The sequence below is a fragment of the Rhinolophus sinicus genome, chromosome 18, assembly GCF_057876585.1.
Source record: "Rhinolophus sinicus isolate RSI-liver-muscle chromosome 18, RSI-T2T, whole genome shotgun sequence".
Taxonomy (NCBI): Eukaryota; Metazoa; Chordata; class Mammalia; order Chiroptera; family Rhinolophidae; genus Rhinolophus; species Rhinolophus sinicus.
Genome location: NC_142518.1, coordinates 110,152,437 through 110,175,283, shown reverse-complemented (window position 1 = coordinate 110,175,283; position 22,847 = coordinate 110,152,437). Strand labels below are relative to the sequence as shown.

At 46.4% G+C, this 22,847-nt stretch overlaps 1 protein-coding gene across 13 annotated transcripts in view; it reads right to left on the bottom strand.

Moving 5' to 3' along the window:
* Positions 1–7,131: 7,131 nt before the first annotated feature.
* Positions 7,132–22,847, bottom strand: part of ZNF185 (zinc finger protein 185 with LIM domain) — a 66,389-nt gene continuing 50,673 nt past the window's right edge. For all 13 annotated transcript variants that reach the window (XM_088795268.1, XM_074323472.2, XM_019711237.3 and 10 more), the window contains 7 exons: positions 21,192–21,389; positions 18,383–18,493; positions 17,227–17,307; positions 15,079–15,150; positions 13,869–13,971; positions 10,322–10,420; positions 7,132–9,350 (listed from right to left, as the gene is read on the bottom strand). In XM_088795268.1, coding sequence (XP_088651394.1) covers positions 10,322–10,420; positions 13,869–13,971; positions 15,079–15,150; positions 17,227–17,307; positions 18,383–18,493; positions 21,192–21,389 — 664 coding nt within the window. In that variant the 3' untranslated portion in view covers positions 7,132–9,350. The remainder of the gene's footprint in view (positions 9,351–10,321; positions 10,421–13,868; positions 13,972–15,078; positions 15,151–17,226; positions 17,308–18,382; positions 18,494–21,191; positions 21,390–22,847) is intronic.

Below are 22,847 nucleotides of genomic sequence, written 5' to 3'. Positions count from 1 at the left end.
CCAGGGGAAACCTATAACCACAGGCCCCTGTGATGCCAAGGAAGACGGCAAGGGCCACTGGGGACAACGTCCTGCGGTTTGGGTTGCTCTGTGCCCAGGGCCCCACTCCTTACCTACTGGAGATGCCTGCAGGCCAGACGCCAGAAAACCACAGCCACCACGCTTCTGTCTCCCCGGTGCAGACTGGGCCAGGAGTTGGTGGGGGGAAGAGGCTATAAAGTAAGAAACCCTGGCGCCCCCAACAGGGGCACACGGCTCGCTTGTGCCTGCGCCATCGCAGAATGGTACCCTCCTCCCCCTTCGAAAGGGGGGGCTCCTTGCGTCAGCCCTTGTCCCTGTCCCTGATACACTTGGCAGAGGTGGGGACAGAGAGTTCAAATCAAGCTGTGGGGGAGTGTACATCGCAGAGCTGGACTGCTTCCGACCTTGGGTTAGCTCCAAAGAGACCGCCAGGCCCGCCACTTGGAACGCCAGGCCCAGGAGCCATTGTGGCTCTTGTTACATTGTCTCTTCTGTACTGTACCCGAGCTGTGGTATAACAATCACCAGTGCCCACCCTCAAATTTGAAAATTGCAAGTCATCAAAGGGCCGGGTGCAAAACTAAAGCCCCAGAGGGTGCTTTCTAAAGAAAAGTCCTGATCGCTGTTTATTTTTTCTTCCGCTGTGTTCTAATGGAGCATGGCAACAATACACCTCCTCCCTGTATTTCCCAAGGGCATGGACATTTTTGGCGTTCACCAAGAGACAGAGAACTATCAAGGATTCCGTTCTCCCATTATTCTCTTGACTTTCCCAGCAAGTGGATTTACCCATTACCCACCTAATACTCAAACTGCTTCCTGCCCTTTTCGGAAGGTTTCTTCCACTCAGGGAACATTTGCCCTGGGGCCTGCAGGACCCAAAAGTGCTGTTCAACAATGGGCGTTAGGGGGCTACAGGTAGCACAATGGAAGGTGGTCCTGATAACAATGCATGTCTGCATCAGGAGGATGGGGTGAGATCGAGAGTCTGTGTTTCTCGAAAGCTGGGTGACTCCAATGCTAGAGATCCCTGACTAGGCTTTGAGTACCAAGGCTCTAAGGCCTGTGGTTACTTTTCAGATCCAGAAGTTGTGCGCCTTTGGTGACAAAATAGATTTCTTCTGCTTTATTAGGGATACAAGTGAACAGGCTGTCCTATAATGCTTTAATAAAAATATTTAAAGGAAACAAAATTTTAAATGAAAAGTTACTGAGCAACATGTTTGTTCCCCTTCAAGTACATTTGTTTGCTATGTCTGAGAAGGGGAACACAGACCTCAATACGCCTTACTTAATAAGAACACACTATTAAAAGTCTGTTAAATCTATCTCCCATGCCAAGAAAAGGTGGTTACCTGGTGCTGTCAGAGAGTCGACCCCAGGTGGGACATTTTACCTGAGGGTTCTCATCATACCAGATCGCTGTGGTTCCATGAAACCACCACTGAGCCACTTGGTATTATAGGTATTACAAGTTATCACAAAGGGTGATAACCATGGGAAGAGGTGTCCTGGCCCTGTGATCCTGGGAGGTTAAGAAAGACCCCTGAAAACATACATTATATTAGCTTCAGGTGTACTACATGATGCTTCAATTTTTGTATATGTTGCAAAATGATCACCCAATAAGTCTAGTTAACATCCATCATCACACATAATTACAATTTTTGTTCTTGTGATGAGAAATTTTAAGATTGACTCTCTTAGCAAGTTTCAAATAAGCAATATGGTATTATTAAGTATAGTCAACATGCTGTACATTACAGTCCCAGGATTATTTATTTTATATGTATGTTTTTGTGTATGTATGTGTATGTACCATTTTAAAGTGAACTTATTCTGACAAAACTTTATTTTAACAGTAATTATATTTCATATGTAGTATGTCAGCCCTAAAGGTTTCAAGATCTTTTGGTAACTTAAAACCTTATACTAAATTAAGTATATAAGGTATGCAGGCTGTGTTTTTGTTAAGGGCAACGATTAATTTTGTCCTAAAGTAAAATGACTGGCTGTTCCAGAATGACAAAGACTAAAGCATAGGACTATGGATGAAAAAAGGGGTCCTATGGAAAGTAACTTCACAGGGTGATCTGATCACAAATTCCTAATTGGACAGGCCATGGTGGGTAGTCATGCCTCAGGCCTGTAACTTCTTCAGTGTTTTTTTTTTTTTACAAATAAATTTGCATCTCTTTTGTTTTCCCAATTATAAATTACTCACTGACACGCCTAATGTTGGGAAACAGGTGTCTGTCTTGAAACTTCCCACTTCATAATTGTCCATGAATTGGCTTATTCAGGCCTGATGGAATTTTTCTTTTTCTTTTTAGTGCCTAAAAGCCAGAGAGAATTAGTCCCAGGGCATTCCAGGCTATTTCCTTACCATGGCGTCACTATTAAACGGTGCTGGTACCTGGAAGAAAGAGATCTCTGCTGAAGAACAACTGTGCCCAAACAGGAATCTAAAAAAACTTCTTTAGTTTTTAAGCAAGCCCTGTCCGTTGTTCTTGTGCATCTAGGTCAACACATCTTTGAAATACCCCCTTTCAGACTCATCAGAAGTAAAACCACACTCAAGAGAGCACATAATCTTATTTCCTCTCCTATCATCCAATCTCGGCCTTGCTTCCTCCCACCCCCATGTAATCTTCCTTAGTTCCCTCCTTAATTTCAAATGCATAAAAGTAGCTGCAACATTGTTAGTCTCTGGAGCATTTAAGATCTTTCTTCCTTGCATCTGTTGTCAGATTGGCTCAAATAAATTCTTATAAAAATTCTCTACAGGTTTGGACATTTTTTATGCCAACAGGACAAAACCTGAATGAAAATGAAAATTGTAGAAGGTTCGTAGAAAATAAATTTTATTTCTTGTGGTCATAACTGGCTAAAGTTCAATGGGTTTATTTATGAGCTATTTTAAAATGAGCTGTAATATTAAACAGTACACTGATGCGAAACTAGAATTTGATTTTCCCTGTTAGAATGGGAAAAAGAATCTTAGCTTATTGGTAGGCTCTTAATAAGAGGTTGTAAAAGGTTTTGTTTTGCTTTATATATATACATATGCTATATATCTATTTCAAATATATATATAATATATATATTCAAATATATATTTGAATTTCAAATATATATTATATCAAATATATATAATATATACAAATATAAATAAATAAATAAATAAATCAGCTCCAAGTCGTTGTCCTTCAATCTAGTTGTGGAGGGCGCAGCTCACTGACCCACGTGGGACTCGAACTGGCAACCCTGTTGTTCAGAGCTCGTGCTCTAACCAACTGAGCCATCCGGCCACCCAAGGTTTTGTTTTGTTTTGCTTTGCTTTTTGAGTAATCAGCCTAGAAAGCAAAGATTCTGTGTCTTAGAATAATTTACTGTGCTTCATGTTGACTTTATCATGTCCTTAATTACTTGAGAACCAAACCTTTTCACTTTTGAAAGAATTAAGGTTCTTTACAGTTGCGTTACTTCCTATGTTTTCTTTTAAAATATTTTGTCACTTTGGTTAAATGGAAAGCCAAGGAGTGTTTCTCATTGACACATGATATTATTTAGCCAAGTGTTCAAACCTCCTAACAACTTTGATATTTTGCCTTCCTAAACTCAAATCCTAATTGATATATTCTTGATTTCGACCTTCTTTGAGGGACCCTGGAAAATCACAGGTGTTAGAAATAATTAGGTTTATTTGATATATTGAATTGCATGGGAGGCTTTGTCAATCAGAAGAGATGCCTAACCCTCCCTAAGTTAAATTTGTGTGGGCAAAATGTTATTAATATAAATATTTCACTATTACATTGTTTTTTACAGTTGAAACTAATTTAAAAAATAAAATATAAAAAAATAAATATTTCAGAAATTGTATGAAGTTCCTAGAGATTTGCCAATACCTTCACTGTCCAGAATATGTCCTGGTTCTGCTTTGCCTGATATTAAACAACAGTATAGCATTATCAGTCATAATTCTAGTTATCTTTTAAAATGTTGCATGCCATAAGGCGGCTCCATAGTCATGGATAGTGCATTGGACTTCTAAAGTGTTGCATGCCACAGAAACAACTAAATATGTTTGTCAATTGCATGATTTTTGTAATGAACTCTCATCAGATCTTTAACCATGGGCATTTTAAGTCATTCACAGATAATTTTTTGTTTTACACTGAATCTTCCCTGAAAGTGCTTGCAATCAACTACAGGCCAGAATGCTTCATCTTCAAGAAAAAGTGACTGTCTCAGATCCCATGGAAAGGGCTATTCCAGGTGCTCTGGGGGCACAAGCTTCTGATGGCATTGCTTCAATAGCTTTGAGATCTTACCACTGGACTGAGCCAGAATTTCCAGAATTCTAGTGAAGAAGCTGATGGGCTCATGAGACTGTTAACCCAAGACTGAGCAGAACAAGAATTACATAGGGTTTTTGAGCATTCTTATTTTCATGGCAATACAATTATTTGCCTAGGTTCAATAAGAGCCTGCTCTCCTTAACAGGGCACAATTGGAACCGTTGGTTAGTTATATAACAAGGCTTTGACTGAAATGTCATATTTGAGAATGATGCTTATAGAATCAGATATGACCTGACAATTTAAAGTAACTAACACTACCCTATTCTTTTTCTTTCTTTTCTCTCTCTCTCTCTCTCTCTCTCTCTCTCTCTCTCTCTCTCTCTCTCTCCCTCCCTCCCTCCCTCCCTCCCTCCCTCCCTCCCTCCCTCTCTCTCTCTCTCTCTCTCTCTCCCTTTCTTTCTTTTCAGGTTTTTAGGGTTTTTTCTTTAGGTTTTAGTTTTTTTGGGAGGGGGGCATACTGTCACTAACAAGAATCCTGGAAATAATCTAGTTAGACACTATAGATGTAGTTCTTGTTTTGTTTTTTCAATTTTTATTGGGTAATATTGGGGAACAGTGTGTTTTTCTAAGACCTATCAGCTCCAAGTCAAGTCATTGTTTTCAATCTAGTGGGGGGCGCAGCTCAGTTCCAAGTCAAGTCGTTTTCAATCTACTGTGTTTCCCTGAAAATAAGACCGGGTCTTATATTAAGGTTTGCTCCAAAAGACGCATTAGGGCTTATGTTCAGGGGATATCATCCTGAAAAATCATGCTAGGGCTTATTTTCCGGTTAGGTCTTCTTTTCGGGGAAACACGGTGGTTGTGGAGAGCGCAGCTCACTGGCCCATGTGGGAATCAAACCGGCAATCTTGCTGTTATGAGCACTGCGCTCTAACCACTTAGCAAAACCGGCCGCCCAGTTCTTGTTTTTTGAAGTAATAAAATCTCTTCTTCCTTTCCCAATTGTACTCATGTAGCCAAGATGGTGGCTGAGGTTGGAATGAGAAAGTTGCTACAGGGGCACTAGTTGAATAGCTATTGAACACTGGGTCCTAAGGTCCCTGCTCAGTGGTGGAGAGATTTCTGTCATGTCTTCTATCTTTGGACTGATTTTTTGATCACCCTGTTCTGTCCCTGGGCTGGATCAAGACATAGATGACATGCAAACTGTATTTTTCAGATAGAAAATTCAGAAGCATGGATCACTTGTGTCGTGCAGGGCGACCTGTGGGAGACCCTGCTCGCTGTGCCATGTTTCACACGGGGTGTCAGGCGGGGTCTCTAGTCCCACCCTCCACATAAGAACGCAGGACATGGTGAGGCCAAAAAGGAACACCCACGGAGCCATAGGTAGGGGAGTCATACCACTATATTTTCTCTGGCGGCTGGGTTGGAGACACAGGAAGCAGGATCCACACTGTTCGCAACCCTCATTGCGCCGCTTGCAGGCTCAGCCACCACCCTCTTGCTAGCCCCCATTTGCTGCTAGTGGAGCCACAGCAGTTATATTAGTGGCCAATGGCTCACTGGTTAAAGCTGACAGCCAACCAGCCACAGCTGATGGCCATCCAATCACAGTTGATGGCCATTTACTACCCGAGTGAGCACCTTTCCACGTGAGGCCAAGAGCCTGGAAACTGCTCTCTGGGAATCTGTCCCCACAACTTGATAGGCAGAATGATGATTCAACAGAATTCTGACAGCCTGGGGCATTGGCTTTAATGAGCAAGATGAAACAGCCTTGCCCATTGGTACAAATCTGGAGGAATGGGTTCAGATGTGTGTGGGAGGGCGCCTCTGAGGAGGGTGTTTGAAGATGTGTATTCAAAATTACTGTTAAATGACAGTTGATGGGACCAGGGCTGTTTAAATGGGAGAAGAGTTGACAAAGGGAGCACTTGATAAGCACCTTCATCTATTTTAGGAGCTGGCACATAAGAGAGGGATGATAGATTACCGGTGGGCGGTAAAGGGAAACAGAATTCAACTGAAGAATGTATTTCATAAAACTGGGCCTGCCCACAGACAGAAGGGGCTTGTAAGAGACTGTGGTCCTGGTCATTCCAAGTGTGCAATAAGGACTAGGTGGCCATTTGTTTGCAATGGTAATGAAGGGGAGGATGGACCCAAAAGAATAAAATATTCTGGGCGGCCGGATGGCTGTTGGTTAGAGCGCGAGCTCTTAACAACAGGGCTGCTGGTTCGATTCCCACATGGGCCAGTGAGCTGCGCCCACCACAACTAGATTGAAGACAACGAGCTGCCGCTGAGCCTCTGGAGGGGTGGCCAGATGGCTCAGTTGGTTAGAGCATGAGCTCTTAACAACAAGGTTGCCGGTTCAATTCCTGCATGGGATGGTGGGCTGTGCCCCCTGCAACTAAAGATTGAAAATGGTGACTGGACTTGGAGCTGGGCTGCGCCCTCCACAACTAAATTGAAGGATAATGACTTGGAGCTGATGGGCCCTGGAGAAACACACTGTTCCCCAATATTCCCCAATTTAAAAAAGAATTAAAAAAAGAATAAAATATTCTTCATTAAGACCTGAGAAGTCTAGAATTTCCACTTCAAGTCTAGAATTCCCACTTCTTGTGCTACTTCTAGTGCATGCATAGTTTCTAGAACTTGCTATTTTTTTCTCTTTAGACTTAACACTTTTTAAAGTATTGCTTTTGTGGAGAGAATGGCTTCAGGTAAGAGGAGAAAATAAATCACACAGCCAAATATACCAACTTATTACACTTAAAAAAGAAAACCTTAATAATGATGATGTAATATCTTAACATTTATTGTAATTGTGTACATTAATGTGGGTTAAGCAAGTATGATTAAAAGCATTAGGCAATTAAAAAGAAGCAAAAGTGTAATGCAACCATCCCCCCTCCTACATGAGTCTGCAGAATTCCATGCCTTTTTAGAATTGAAAGAGGTTGTTTTGGATTGAAATCAATATTGATCTTGCAAGTTTTCTGTCAGTATCTTGCATGTTGGTTTTAAAACTCCCTTAAAGGCAGAGTATATCTTGAAGGTGGGGAAACCAGCCTATCTTGGACCTCTTTCTCCTGCACTCCATCACTTGGACCTGTACCAAGACTCAGGGATGAGTCCCACCCAGAGGAGTGACCTTTCTTTCTCTTTTACTCATTCATTTAGCACCTGTGTGTCAGTATCTACCATGTGCCAAGTCCCATGCTGTAGGTTAGACTTTAGGAAGAACAGCTTACATTTAATGTCAGTACATGGCATATTGTATCACTTTTCCCCTCCAGAGCAAATCTGATGCACATCTACGTAAATAAATGGAATGTTCCACTCTGATCACTTGGCAATTAAGAACAAGTCCACCAGCCAATGTGCATAGGGCTCAGAAACTGGAGAGATGGAGAGACATTTTCTAAATCAAGAAAAGAGGCCCTGATTTTTCATTATAAACACTCTGAGGTTGTACCTGCTCTCAAGGAGCTTAGACAATGATGCTGGCCCAAAAGACAGAGGAGCCCAAACCTGAGCAGAGCATCAGCTGACTGCATGCCTGGGGCTGCATCTGTCCAGGTGGCCAACAGGTTTCCACATTCCAATAGCTTGGGAGAGAGTCTACACCGGAAAATAGGAGGTCACTGAAGGCCCTGTGCTCAGGTTGGGTAGCCCACTGGAGTTTTCCCTGGGTTGACACACTCTTGTCTGGGAAGGTCTCTGAGTCAAAGCTCTTCTCAGCTGAGAGCATCTCAGTGGGGGGAGGGGCAGTTTGACCTTTGTGGTACTTCAAAGGGGGGCCCAGGTACTTCATAGAGGAGGAGTGTGATTTCACACATTCCCCTATTTGTTAAGAGTGTGCCTCAGGGGACGCCTGGGGGGGGTGCTAACTGATAGGATCAGATAACCTTGGCACAGTGCTTGACACATACTCAGCACTGGTTATTGTGGTTACTGTTACTGGTGAGAGACAGCAATGGTTCTGCATGACGCAATGACCACCTCTCTAAGCCTCAATATCCTCATCTGTAAACTGGGGACAAGAATACCCTCTGCACAAAATTCGTATGGAGATTAATGCCATCACTTTGTGATAATGTCTGGTATGTAGTAAGGTCTCAAGAAATGTTAGCTGCTTTTCTCCCTTCTTAATCCTGCTGGAATGTATATACTCTAAAATCCACTTTAGGAGATTTCTGTGTAAAGCTTAGGGATTAGGAATTGAGGGCAAAGGTATTAATCAGCTATCAGACACAGATGTCCCTTTGGTCAGTAGCCTCCTAAGAATCACATCCTATAGAATTTAAACCTAATTGTGTAAACTTTCTAATACATGCCCACATGCCTGCAGGAAAAAAAAAACCCTCAACTACAGTGAAAGGTGGGTAGAATGAGGTCATTAAAATCTGCTATATAACTCAATCAAAAGCAACTAACTACTTTTAAAAGTACATGGAAAGTTTAAAAATGTATATATGACAAATAGACAAGCTAAAAACATTGGCCTATGCCAATCCCTAGCATTCAATGTCTGCAATTTACCCACCAGGGATCGTCAACAGTCTTCAGGGGTCTCCTTCTACTCTCAAGTCCCAAAGGTACACTCAGAGTTACACACCAAAATGTGCTTTGCTCTCTGTCCGAAGTCAGGACACACTGAATCCAATGCTCCTGCCTATGCTTATCATATCAGGCCACCTCAACTCATCAGGAAGCTGAGATGCCTTAGGGAAGCAAAGATGGAATTCTTGTTCAATCCTCTTTGCTTTAGCCTGAAATAAGATGATGGATGTGAAGTGCTTTCTGAGCTATAAAAGGCTACACACACAAGTAATTATCGTAGCATCATTAAGATACACTACTAGATGTAAGCAAGTTCAACTTGACAAGAGCAAAAGCACGAAGAAATCAAATGGAGAGGAAGTGAGGGAAGAGGAGCCAGCAACTCAGGACAACTGGGGACGGCCAAACTTGTCCAGGAGTCATCAGCTTCTTCTCAGCCCCAGAGAGCTAAAAGAAAATACAAGTGGCCATGAGATTGGAAATACACATCCAATCCAATGACCAGTCAGCGGCTCCTGGGGTGGGTGACAACTCCAGGCATCAACAGTCCAGGTCAATGCATCTTCTGGAGAGAAGGCAGAACAAGCTTGCAGCTTTGCAGCTGGTGGAACTCTTGGCTGTGACCAATTCTCATTGCCTCCAAGGGAGATATTCTGCTCTGTGCTTCTAGCTGAGGAGGTGCTAAAGGGGAGGGGCTGCCAGGATCTGGGAAGGCAGTGTCCTATGGGCACTGGGTCTCATGCAGCTCAGACACTGGGGTCCATTCTGCTGGCTTTTTGTATGCAAACCTGTCTTCAGGCAGTGTTGACAATATGGCCCAGGGGCTGCCCAAGCAGCTTCTCCTGGTTGGGCCAGCCCCAGAATGGCACCATCCCTTCACAGACATACCTGCTTCTCCTTGCCTTTACCTGGTGCTGGCCCCCCAGCTGTATCTTGTTTAACTGAACACCGTGGTTGTTGAGTTCTGATCTGACGCTATATGAGCAATGGTGAACGTGGTCCTAGGGCCTGTAGCAGAGAGCCCTGGACCTGAATCCGAAGTCCGGGGTTGAGGTCCTGATTCTGCCATATGCGAGCGAGGTGTTTCCCCAGGCCCTTTTCATTTCTAGGTCTTTATTTCCTTGTCCCCCAGTGAGGCTAACATCACAGGTCTGGCTGTCTTTCCAGGGTAGATAGAGGGCTCAACTGAGGTACTACACAGAAGGTACTTCTCGAGAGGAAGAGACTACAACCCCTGCAAATTGGAAGTGTCCCTGGGGAGGGCGTTTCCACGTAAGATTTCTAAGTATCATAGGACATAGGAGGATTCGGGGCCCCCTAAACATAAGGACTAGTGTCCTGGGTTGAGACAGAGGTCAGGGCACTTTTCTTCCCTATAATAATCCTTGCTGCTTGGCCTTTGGGATGCCCGCACCCACCTAGAAGAGCTTCTCATAGCATTTCCCACAGTGGATAGTGTTGCGGTGAATGAAGATCTGATCCAGGAGCTCACCCATCGGTTTACTGCAAATCCCACACTGAAAGAGAAAGCAAGCTAGAGGTCAACAAACAAGTGAAGCAACATAAACAAGTGGAGTGGGGAAGGGGCGCCTGACCAACATACACAGGCAGACACTGAGCAGTAGGCACACTCTGGACTTTGTAGCACACAATTAAAACATGGCAGAAAACAGAGCCAAAACCATTTCTAATTTGGACTAGAAATGAAACAACAAAACAAACCCTCACCAAAACTAACAAGCAGGATGACCACATCATCCTTAGGAGCCTAGGCCTGGGTTTGAGCCCTAAATCTGCTACAGTAGCGGATCCTCAAATAACATTGTTTTGTTCAACTATTTTTTTGTTACAACTTTGATGAGATGTGGTAGGAATTTAACTCTTGTGTGTATCAACTGGCCTATGGTAACACTGGTTTTGTTATATATTAAAATTGGTTTACGTGTATAACATTACATGCTCAAAGTTGCAGAACTTGTCAATGATGTTAAGTTAGGACTCACTGTATTATGTTTCTGTTATTTTAGTTACTGTAGACTTAGCCAACTGATGGTGCTGATTATTGAGGGGGTCACCTCTGGGAACACAGAACAAAATCAATAATCTGGGCTTGCAACGTGCCTCACACTGTAGAGAACACGGACCCTGAAGTGCTGTTGTGATGCTGTGGCCATGGGTGTTCTCTCTTTTTTCCTAAATGTAACAATACAAACCAGTATTTGAAAATGTTATGTCAACCCAATAAAAGTAAGACAAACCTACTGTGGTCACACAGCAGCCTAGCCATTTGTCCCCTCCAATCTTTCCTTAGGGAAAGAAAACTTTGTGGGACTGTCCCTCTTTGGGGTTGAGTTCATTTATCCTAAGTCTCTCTATTTGGTCCCTGTAAGCTGGGTCTGCAGTCAAAGACGAGTAATGATTCCTCATGGGAGGAACGACTTAAGCCAGACGGGACCCCATTGGGGCTCCCATGAGTTAACATAATAAAAGTCAGGAGGTAGCCATACCCCTCCTCCTCACCATTACGGGAAGCTGCTAATGCATGCCCCAACTGTCCTGCCCTCTGCTATGCAAAGGACTTCTTAGAGTGATAAGATATCGCTCTTCCTGCTTAGCTCATGGGATGGTTTTACCTTGTGAGACTTGCTCCCCCAGGGGGTTGAACACACCCACCTTAGTCGCCTGGGGACAATAAACATGGGTTGCTTTGGGACAGATATCTAGGAATTGGAAGAATTTTAAGGTGTGGTATGAGAATTTTGCAGACCCTGCCTTTAATCTTGTGATGCTTATTGTAAGAAGTCAATAAATACCCACGATGACCAGATTTGGGGCTCCAAGGGCAGTCCCTTGAGGCTGCGAGTCCCTCGTCCTCTGTGATTTAACTGTATTTGAGTCTCTGTCTCTTTATGAGAGTTTAACCCTCGCCACCTCCCTCGCCTTCCCACGGCTTGTGTTGTGCAGGTCGCAACAACCTACAATTAAGGACATTGACAAACTAGTTTATACAAATGAGCTTGAGCAATGGGATGACCTTTCCTGGGAGACAGCAGAGTGCTTATGGGGCAGCTCTCAGGCACCCAAACCACCTTCCAAGAATCCCCCAATGATATCAGGCAAGTTTAAAATCCATGCCTCCTCCTATCACATCTCGTCCTCCCTTGCCTGCTGGCCTCCTGCTTTCCTACTCCCACTCCCTCTGCTCCATGGGCCAGGAGGCAGCTGCTTTTGCTCAAGGTCAGCCACTTGCAAAATATCTGTATGCCCTTCACCTCACACTCAAGACCCATCTCCTCACAAAGCCTTCCCCGGGGCTCCTGACCACTCTGTCTGCACACTTCCCGAACACAGTGCTGAGACCAAATGCGTCAATAGCTGCTTATGTCTCATATTCCTGGAATTTTGCTGTTGAATAGAAGTGCTCTGAATTAAGTATATAAGTGAAAGTAGACAAAATCTTTCAGGACTTTTCATGTAAGTCCAGGAATCAGAAAACAAAATGTTCTTTGTAAAACCACATGTCAAGATCTTTACGTTGAGAGATATAATCCTACTTAGAGTCCACAGAACACAACTGGCCCTGAAATTATCTCCCATGCCCCTTTCTTATTGCAAAGATCTGCTGCCCTCTAGGCCACGTCCCTCTGTCCATGATTTTTGCATGTGGACTATTCTCTCCCTCTACCACCACTCTTGTCCTGTCCTGAGTTGAGTAACTTCTGGATCCACACAGATGTAGGAGCTCCTCACTACCCTGGCCTTTTGTTCATTTCCTCCAATGTTCTGGGCCCCTATCTATCTTGGTTACTGGTCTGGCCAGGCTCTATATGGTGTCCCGGGACCAGAAGTGCCTGGGAACTTGTTAGAGGCCTATTATTAGGTCCCATCCATAAGTACGGAGTCAGAAAGTGGGCTGGGGCTCAGTGCTCTTTGTCTTAACAAGCCCCCCCAGGGGATGGTCAAGTGTGAGATGCATACTCAAGTGTGAGAACTGCTGTTCTAGATCCTGCCACTAACAATAAGTGCACTGCATCCCAAATGTGCAAGTCAGATGCCTTCTCCGTGACTCCCAAGTCTTCCTGTTCACTTTGGCCAGTCTCTTTCACCACTGGGACCTCCAATACATGAACAACCCCACTGCCTCACTGTTATAATTCTCTTGTGTACAGCCTCAATCTTGCCGACTCACCTGGCAAAACCTCCATCAGGTAAATGCAAGTCTCCCTGATTCACTCTTGCCCTTGAACGCGGCTGGGGAACAAGACATGACCACACTGATAGATAAGCCAGTCTCGGGAGGAATTCATGAGCCGTCACCTCAGGTGGGCTCTGCATGGCCTGTACTTCCCTCTGGCCCATCCTTACCCCCCTCCCCCTCCCTTAGACAGTATTTCACAGTCTCCCCTTTTTCCTCAAACATCCAACAGTTCTTCCCCACCCCTCACTTGTAGATGACCATGTTCTTTTTTATTGACTGAGAAAACAGAAGCAACTGCTCATTCTTCCACCACCCAAGTTAGGAACCTCCCTGTACATGACCTACATACTTGATCTTTCCTTTCCCTGCCACGTGTGAACTGGTATCCATCTCTCTCTCCTACAGAAGTACACTGTAGTCACACCATCAACCTTTCTTTCTCCTGCATCATCAGTGCTTGCTCTCCATCGCAGCCCTTTCATCACTACCAGTGCCGTGCTGTCCACTTGCACTGCTCCCTACAAAGCCAACCCCACAAGAGCCTTCCAGACTCACTTTCTCCATTTCCACATGTCCTGTTCTCTCCTGAGCCCACTCTCATCAGGCTTCGGTCCCCAACACTCATTCACTCCACTGGACTTGGAAGCTCATTCAGCTCCCAGTTCTGCAAAGCCTTTGACATGGAGTGCAATCATCCGAGATCAAGCCTCCTCCACGCTCCAAACCATAAGACTCCCTAACTCAGTAGCACCACCCCTCTTCCTTACCTTAAAGCAATAGTCATGGCAACAGATGCCAAGATGTTCGAGGATAATCTTTGGACAGTCTCGGATCTCTCGGTTGCAGTAAGTACAGATCCCTCCAGTTGTTCTGTGAGATGAAAAACAAGAACCCAGTGGTTATGGCATGCAGACTACTGATGTGATGCAACCAGACCTTCTGGCTTGACACAGCCAGGCCTAGGTTTGCTGCCAGGATTCGGATTCCCAGCCTGCCATCTTTCTGTGGTGTGCAATTGGCCATGCAGCCCTGGGCCAGCCTGGGCCTCTGTAGGTCCTCACATTATTTCCAGAAAGTGGTCATGTATCTTCACCTTATTCACTATATGTGTAGACACCATGTGATTCTTATTTCAGGCAGCTTGCCCCTCCCTGCCTCCTGGCCTAGCATATCTGTTCCCCTCTAGAACAGGAAGACCCATGTCTTTTCATACAGGAAACATGTCCTTGTATGCCCTACCTGGCCGCGGTGTCTTGATGGCACTTCTGTTCATGCGTAGGGCCACTGAGCCCTGCCTCTTGGATCCTACACACTTGACCCTCATAATACTCACTGTATGACTTAAGACACATTATTTCTTCTTTCCAAATCTGTTTCCTTCACTGTGACCTGAGTGAACTGTATCACTAAGAGTCCTTGCTCCCTTATTCCAAGAACTGAAAAACAGCACTTCTTTATCATTAAGACCATCCTTTGACTGCTGTCATCTAGTGACAGCTTTCAAAACCGCTGAATGAAGCGCTCTTCGCACCTTCATTCATTTCAAATGAACGGTTTTCTCTGGCTCTTTTCCGGCTTCTTGATGATAGAAACCCACTTTTCTTCATTTTGCACCGATCACTCTCTTCTGTAGTTTTCCTTTTCTTCTAGTAAGATTTGAAAGTTCATGAAGAGATCAACTGGGTTCTAGTCCCAAGGGCCTCTCCTGCTGACATAAGCCCCTTGGGCCTCCAGATGCTACTATCTCCCTTCTCAGTAGCCTTCTGTGTTCACCCTCTGGTCTAAGCTGGGTACAAAGGCCACAAGTATGACATCCCGATAAGGGAAGCACCGCCCTACGCAGTGGTGTGACATATCTGAAAATGGATCAGAAGCAACAAAACAGAAGACAAACCCAAACGGACTTAATGTGGAAATCTCCCTCAGCTGCTTCTCCTCTGTAGCTCTGTGAGCTCCCTGGTAAGACAGCAAACTTACCTCTCGGAGTACGGCATGCTGTCGTATGGGGGTTTCTTCTCTATGTCAAATGAGTCCTCAGTGCTGCTGATGCTGCAGGGAGTGTGATGACGAAAGAGGAGGGCAGAAGATGAGAGCCAGGTCACTACCAGTCATGAACGGGGATGCTTTTTTTTATTAACCCTGTGGCCACAAGCTGAGCTCTGACTCTGCATGGCAAGCCATCACTTGTTACGCTATATGGCAGGGGAAACTTCAAAGTTGGTGCCAAGGAAGTATAATTTTCTCAGGAAAGAGCCCTTGTAGGGGGGAGGGGGACAAAGAATATCTGCCATAGTGAGGCATGAGGACTCCCCATTTCACTGACCAGTGGAAAAGAAGCAAGGCTTCCCCTCCCCCACATATGTGTCTGGGCTGTAATGTGACAGTCACCAGGAGCTCACTCACAGCAAAAATTAGACACTAGAGATGGGAACAAAGAAAAGAAGGAAACATTCTGACATAATGCCTGTGCTTCAGTTACAGGGTAGGATTACGAGTGATGTATGTTTGTTTTTTTCAGTTTTGCATCTTCATTTTTCAATAATACAACCTAATAATAAAAACTAATGGTTAAAAAATAAAACTATTGCCAAGGAATAACTACAAGCCCTTTAGTAAAGCTGCCATTCTCAGGGAGCCATGTGGTGACTCTGTGAGGTAGTCAGGAAAACTGACTCAGAGGTTAATCGACTTGCCTAAGGTCACGCTTGGAAGAAAGGGTGAGCTAGAATTTCAGCCCAGGCTCCGATTTCTTCTGAGAATTAAGTTTATCTCTAAGACTGCTGAGGCAAAAGAGGAAAATACACTGGACTACACAATTCTCACTGTCCAATAAAGAAAGTCTACTGGGGTTTGTCATAAGATGTAACATTTTGACTGAGTGTTAAATTCAATTTTAAAATAAATGTAATTGTCAGAGTGCAAGAAATAAATTTAACAGAGTGGTGGGAGAAGAAAAACCAGGAGATGGACAGAGTTCAGTCAAGTGACATTCATAGAAGCAAATGCTGGATGGCAAGGACATCGCCGCTGGGGGTACTGGAGGTTTTGCAGACATTATTTCTAATCTCAAAACCTCTGTGAAGAAACCCACAGAGACAGAAAATAGATCAGTGGTGGCCACTGGTGGTGTGGAGGGCTGCTAATGGGTATGCGGTTTCCTTTGCTGGTGATGAAAATGTTCTGGAGATGGATGGTGAGGGTTGCACAACATTGTGAATGTGCTAAACGCCACTGAATTGTATAAATTAAAAAGTGAATTTTATGATATGCAAATTACATTTCACTAAAGCTGGTGAGAAAAACCACCCGAAGGAGTTATGGATGAAGAAACTGAGGCTCAAAAAGGTTGGGCATATTGTCTAAAATAATGCAGCCAATGGGGGCCGAGTTGGGGCTTGAAGTTGACCCCTATGCCCGTGCTCATCATTCCATAGCACCAGTGAAAACTGGTTCAGAATCCTCAAAGGCCCAATGTTGAAATAAGGCCAGGATGCTTCTCTGTTTCTAAAATCCTCACCCTAGCAGTGGGATGATATGTCATAAAAACCGTTCCCGGGGGGTGCTGTCTCAGTGTGGGTTGTTTTTAATTGATGTAGCATGGAGGTACCGTTCCATATGGCTTCAGGAAGCAAACAGACAAAGAGATGATAAGTGAAAAGTTACACATATATCAGGACCTGCAGTCAAATGTGTGTTCAAATGAGGTAACCTGGCATGCTGTAAAAGCGTGGGAGCTGAAGAGAGGAACCCTGTGTTCTGGAACAGGATGAAATTAACTAGATGGTCTCTAAGGCCACTTCTCTAAAGAGTGAAGCTCCCAATATTTCACAAAATAAAGATTGTAGTCTACCAAGAAACAAAGACAGGTAGAAAGATGTGGCACCAGAAGTGGGATACAGGATGAATTATTGAGAAAGGGGAACACAAAGGCACCAAGTTAGGTAGAACAGCTGGAAATGCAAAAATCACACCCGTGGGCAATTACATCCTTCATGCATTATAATAAATGATGACACAGAAGCTACTGTGGACCAGGTCCTGGCTGAGGTACTGAGGATGCAGGAAGGAGGATGGCACGGCACAATGGAAGGCCGAGACACGGAAGGATCTGGGACTTGCTCTTACCTGCTGTAGCGTGAAGACACCAGCTTCCCGGAAGATACTTCACTGGCATTCATGTACTCTTTCAGGAACAGAATCCCTTTGCTGTAGGAAGAGCACAGCAGAACAGAAAGAAGTATACTGAAAGATTCCAGAGGATGGGGCCTGGCCCAAAGGAAGGGTTCAGGGCCGGGAATCCCTCCAGCTGGCTAGAAGGAAGTAAAGGAGCTAATGGGAAGGCCTGGGGGCAGAGGTGCTGCTGTGCTCCAGCTACCACTGGGCCAGGAAGGTGGCTATATGGGAGCTGCTGGACTGCTGAGCCCACAGGGAACTCAGGCTGAAATCAAAGCCCATGGGTTCAGCTTGCTTTGTGCGGATGTGAAAGCCCTAGAAAGAGCCTCCCTGCAGCTAGTGGTGATATGATGTCCTCCTTCACATGGATCTCAACATTACTGGAGGTATCCCCTCCCATGACTTTAGTACAGTGGACTTTCCATCCCTCCTCTCTGAATCCATTGTCTTCCCCTGCTACTGGGACCAGGAGAGCATCCAACCCTCAACCTTAGACTGTTGGTCTTCTCCACTGTGTGAATCTCCATCAGCAATCTAACCTCTCCCTTGTCACTCCTGGAGCTCCAGAGGCCTAGAAATCACGTCATCCTGGAGAGGCTCCTGGCAACATTAGAAACAAGGTCTGCCTTGTGCTGGGCTCACCACAGTCCCAATTTTGGCCTTATTTCCATGCTTGATACCAGCAGAGGCCCCTGTTATCCCTCCCGCCCCCCAAAGACATATACTTCACTCAGCCTCCCTGCAATGGTTCCTTTCCTACCTCTAAGATTGTAGGTGAGGGATGCAGATGAGTCATTGGTGTACATCTGTCCTTATGAAGAGTAACGTGAAGGAGACAGACATAGGCCCTGGCCTCCATGGGCTTTCTGTGCCCTCCCCAGGCTATTAGTAAGGTGCTATGGATGGCAGAGCCCTAGGAAGTGCCACCTCAGCTTCTCATTGGGACAGGCACCCGGGCTGCCCTTTGTAGCCCCTTAACTAATGGGCTGCTGGGACTTGGGGGAGGCACAAGAGCTAATGTCAGGGAACTAACGTGGGAGAAAAGCCTAGTCCTTTAGCTCCAGGGAAGAGATAGCCCAGAGAATATGTCCAGGTTGTCCTTTCTTACCTGTTTGAGCTGGAGTCCAATTCGCTTGGGGAGGCTGGGATGTAAATGTGAGGCTGCTCGGCGGCAGCAGTGACCGTAACCGTGACCATACAGCTAGAGGGGTTTCTCACCCTGAAAGAAGTGGAGGAAGAGGCTAATGTGTCCACACTGAGAGTTCACATCAAAAAGGGTTAAGCAGGGTTTCAGGGGCCTAATCTCCAGACAGCACTTCAAAGTTGAAGAAAATGCAAATGTTTTTAAAACAATACTTGCAAATCACTGAGCTTTTGTTCTTCAAGTCTCCTGAGGTCAATGGGTGATACCACTGACTTTACCGATGAGAAAACCCAGCCAGGTGACCCAGATCACACTGGGTAACACCCCAATCTTCTAGTATTTACCCAGAACTCCCCACTGCAGCCAAGGGCCTTGGCCTGTGACTTACTAGGTTAGAGCACATCCAGGGGGCTACCGGGGACTTGACAGATAGAGTCCAGCTCACCCCCTCAACCCCTTCATGGGATGGGAAAGCCCCTTCCTAGGATCAGCCCCCCGCCAAACCTCCAATGAACTCTCCAGAGAACACAGGATGAGGGAGACAGGAACAAATGAATTTAAGCATCACCAAGGAAGAGATGTGGATGAAGCTCATTCTGGAAGGCACCAGCCACAAGCAGAGGCAGCAAACTGACAGGTATAATGGTTTCTCTGAATCTCCACCCCTCCACTGCAACAAACAGCCCACTGCCTAGCATCCAACCTCTTAGCCAGCTCAAAAGACCTTTCTCTGGCCAGGCCCCTACTTGCTCTCACTCTGCCTGCTCCTGGATCGTCACTCCCATAGCAAAAGCTGCTGCAGCTGCCCAGTGCAATTCAGGGCATCTTGTTGGGCACCACTGACACCCCTGCCCCATTTGTGCCATCCATATCACGTCTGCCCAGTCTCCAGCAGCCTCAGACCAGGTTTATGGGCACACATACTGCCCTAGGCTGATTTTGGTTTCTCTCCAACATGCTGCTGCTCAGATTACAGTCTGGATGTGGTCTGCCTCCACCTGGCCCAGGCTCTGCGGGGATCACACCCTTGCCAGAGAATTTAGTGCTCAAGACTTCAACTAGTTTAAGAGAGGGGAGCGGGAGAACAATCATGATCTAGCACCTGCCTAGCTCTCTGGCCTCATTGTCTCAAATGATGTCACGTGTACCTGAAGCTGTAGACACACTTAATGACCTCTCCTCTACCTTTGCACATAACACTGCCTTCTCCTCTGGGAAGCCCTTCTGGAATACCTGCCCTCTCACCCCAGGCCTCAAGGTGCCCAGTCACCCTGTGCATATTTCTACATCACCCTATGACACAAGAATGCACCACGGAGACGGGAGGAGATGGGGAAGCCCCATGGGAACCTGAAAAGACATATGGGGGACAAAATACAGAGCCAGAGAATGAGAAGAGAACTGACTACAGAAGGAAATCCTCTCTGACTGAACAAGTGTCTGGTATTTTCTGATCCACACCCAGCACAACAGTCAAGGGGACAGCAGAGCTGAGGGAGCAAGGTGAAAAATAATCCCCTGGATATCCCTCCAGGACTGCAATGTGACAGACAATGGCAGGGCTCCTCCCTCATCGTGTAACATCCCACCTCCCTCCTGTAGCCTCCTTCCTCTAGCCTACAAGGTCCAGCCCTGCCCCACTCCGAACCTGGTCTCCTATCCCCTCCTCACTTTACTTCGTACCCTCCAACAACAGGGACCTTCTTTCAGTCCCTTCTTCCTGACTCCCTCTTCCATCGTGACCTCCATACATGCTGTTTCCTCTACCCATGTTGCATATTACCAGGTTCATTGACAGGCTGGCTCTTCCTTGTGCTTTAGATCTCAACTGAACTGTCCCTTTCTCAGCAGAAAAGCTTTCTCAGACCATCCTAGCTTCAACACCCCTTGCCATGGCCTCTCCATCAAAACTCCCCATTTCCTTCTTTTCTGGGCTTATCACAAATAGAAGCAGCAGATACAGTACAGGCTCTGGGCTCTGGCTGTCTGGGTTCTAATCCCTGTTAGGCCACACTGCCTGGCTGGATGACTGTTGGCAAGCTATTCAACCTCCCTCTGCCTCAGTTTTTCACCTGTAGAACAGAGATGAAGATGGTCCCTCCCCATAGGGAGGTATGACTATGCATGAAGCATGAGAACTGTGCCTGCACATTCGCAGCACATGGTAAATGCTAATGTTTATCACTATAGTGTTATTGCTATCATGTTTATTCATTGGTGCACTGTGTGCTCGCTGAGTACAGGCAGCCAGGGCCCTGGCCATCCTGTACAATGTGTATATGGTCGCTAACAACAACTGGCTTACATGAGGCTATTCCCTAACTCTTGACCACTTTGGTAAAAGATCTCTGCGGAGCAAAGGGAGCACCCAAATGCTGCCATGCAAGGCCAGACTGGTGGTGGTGGCAGCAGATGACTTCACTGAACATCCTTTATCTCTGATAGGTTCCATCCACACCAGAGCACACCTTCCTCAGAGACCTTCCATCTCTATGAATGACAAAGACACCCCATATCCCTCTCCTGACCAGGTCTTCAGACAACATGGTTTTCCGTGCCACGCTTGGCCTAACATATTTGATGCCAGGGCTCCAAACTAAAGCCCGTGGAGACCTACTCCTGGGACGCTCATAGCTAGCAGGTCAGCTTCCCACTGGCTCCTAGCCAGGCACGCCTGCAGAAAGTAATCAGCATGACTAGTGTGTTAGGGTTTTTTTCTGGGTTGTGGACCCTGAGAAAACCCTGGCTCGAGCAGCAGGAGCCCAGCTCTTACCTGCTGGCCTGGCTCTCCAGTTCCATGAGCTGCTTGGGTCTTCTGGGGCTGCTCTGCCACTCTGGGGTGCTGGGGTCTGCAGGCTGCTGGCTGGGTGCAGCTGGGTCTCCCTGGCCACCTCTGGGGACGCCAGGCCTGTCCTGCCAGGTCTCTCCCAGCTTGGTGACCACATTCTTCTCCTCAAAACCAGGCAAAGCTCTGAGGAAGAATGAGTGTCCTTATGGAGCGGGCATTGCGGGACTAGTCCTTGCTCACCCGCTGCACACGGATGTCATCTCCTGTGGACACAGCGGGCTCCTCTCCTGGAGGGTGGGGCAGAGAGGAGCCCAGCACGGCCCCCACCTCGGGGAGCAGTCCGTCTTCTCAGGAGGACCGCAGCGCGGCTACTCCCTTCCACCCACAAAGGCCGCATCCCCGAGAACACCTGATGACTTCGATGATGCTTTAAAAGACAACATCTTCTCCTAGTTGGGAGCAGTGGCATTCCTGTCCCCCTCCTCCCACTGCTCTCCACCTTTCTCCAAGCCTTCCCCATCCCAGTCCATCTGTCCTCCTAAAAAGTCCCAAGCCATCTTGTATTTTTCTAAGCCCGGGTACTCGGCCCCGGTGTTCAGACTGAGTGCTCGGCCAAGCCCTGCAGAGGCTCAGCTCTCTGGGAAGGAGCTTCTCCTCCAGGATGCCCTGGAGGGCTGGGTCGGGGTGGCGGAGAGAGAACAGGACTGTCAACGCTCGCTAGATTCTCAAAGGGGCTGGTAACCCCACAATAAGGAACAAAGTCTATGAAAACACGAAAGGCTCCCAAGTGTCTTGATACCGGTATATAGCGAGGCCCATCTGTGATCCTAGTGCGCCACCTGGCGGCCGGTGCGGGCAAAGCTGCAGAATAAGCCCGGCTGAAGCCCATCTAGCCAGGACTGCCATTTTCTTTATTGACAGTCGCATTTCCCGGCGGGCACCGCGGCTGGAGCTCAACGCTGCAGGAAATGGTGGCACGCACAGGCGGACACACGCGTCCCCCTCCCAGGCGCGTAGGAGGCCGGCGCACGCGCACAGGTATTGTTGTGGCCGCTTTGTTTTCGCAACTAGAGCTTGTCGTCTTTATTGCGAAGTAGTCACCTGCTCTTACTATGGGGCAATAGCACTTTCATCCCTTTTTTGCAGATGAAAAAGGTGGGGTCAGGACTCTCTTGCAGCTCACAAATGGCAGTCAGGATGGAATATCAACCCCCTCCCCGTGGCTCAATCGGATCACATACCTGTCTCTACACTTACCATCTCTGTCTGGGGATAGAGGTGGGTTGGCAGTAGGAGCGAGGGCTCATCACTTAAACATCCCATTTAAAACAAAAAGGAGTTTCTCAATCTAGCCACTCTTTTCCCCCTCCCCAGCCGATTCTCTTCCCCTCCAACAGCCAGACTCCTTGAAAGAGCTGTATGCACTCAGTCTTGTTACTTCTTCATTCTCTTCTCCCTGTCAACTTTCCACAAAAGCTACTGGTGCTTCCCAATATCCCAAACTATCTAGGCTTAAGGACCTCCCTTCCCCCCAGGTGTCTATACCAATATACATTATCCTTTAGGTCCTTGCCCCCAGTGGGGGTTCCCCAGGATTTCAGGGACCTCCCGAAAAGCCACCATATGAGGCTGAAAAACCTA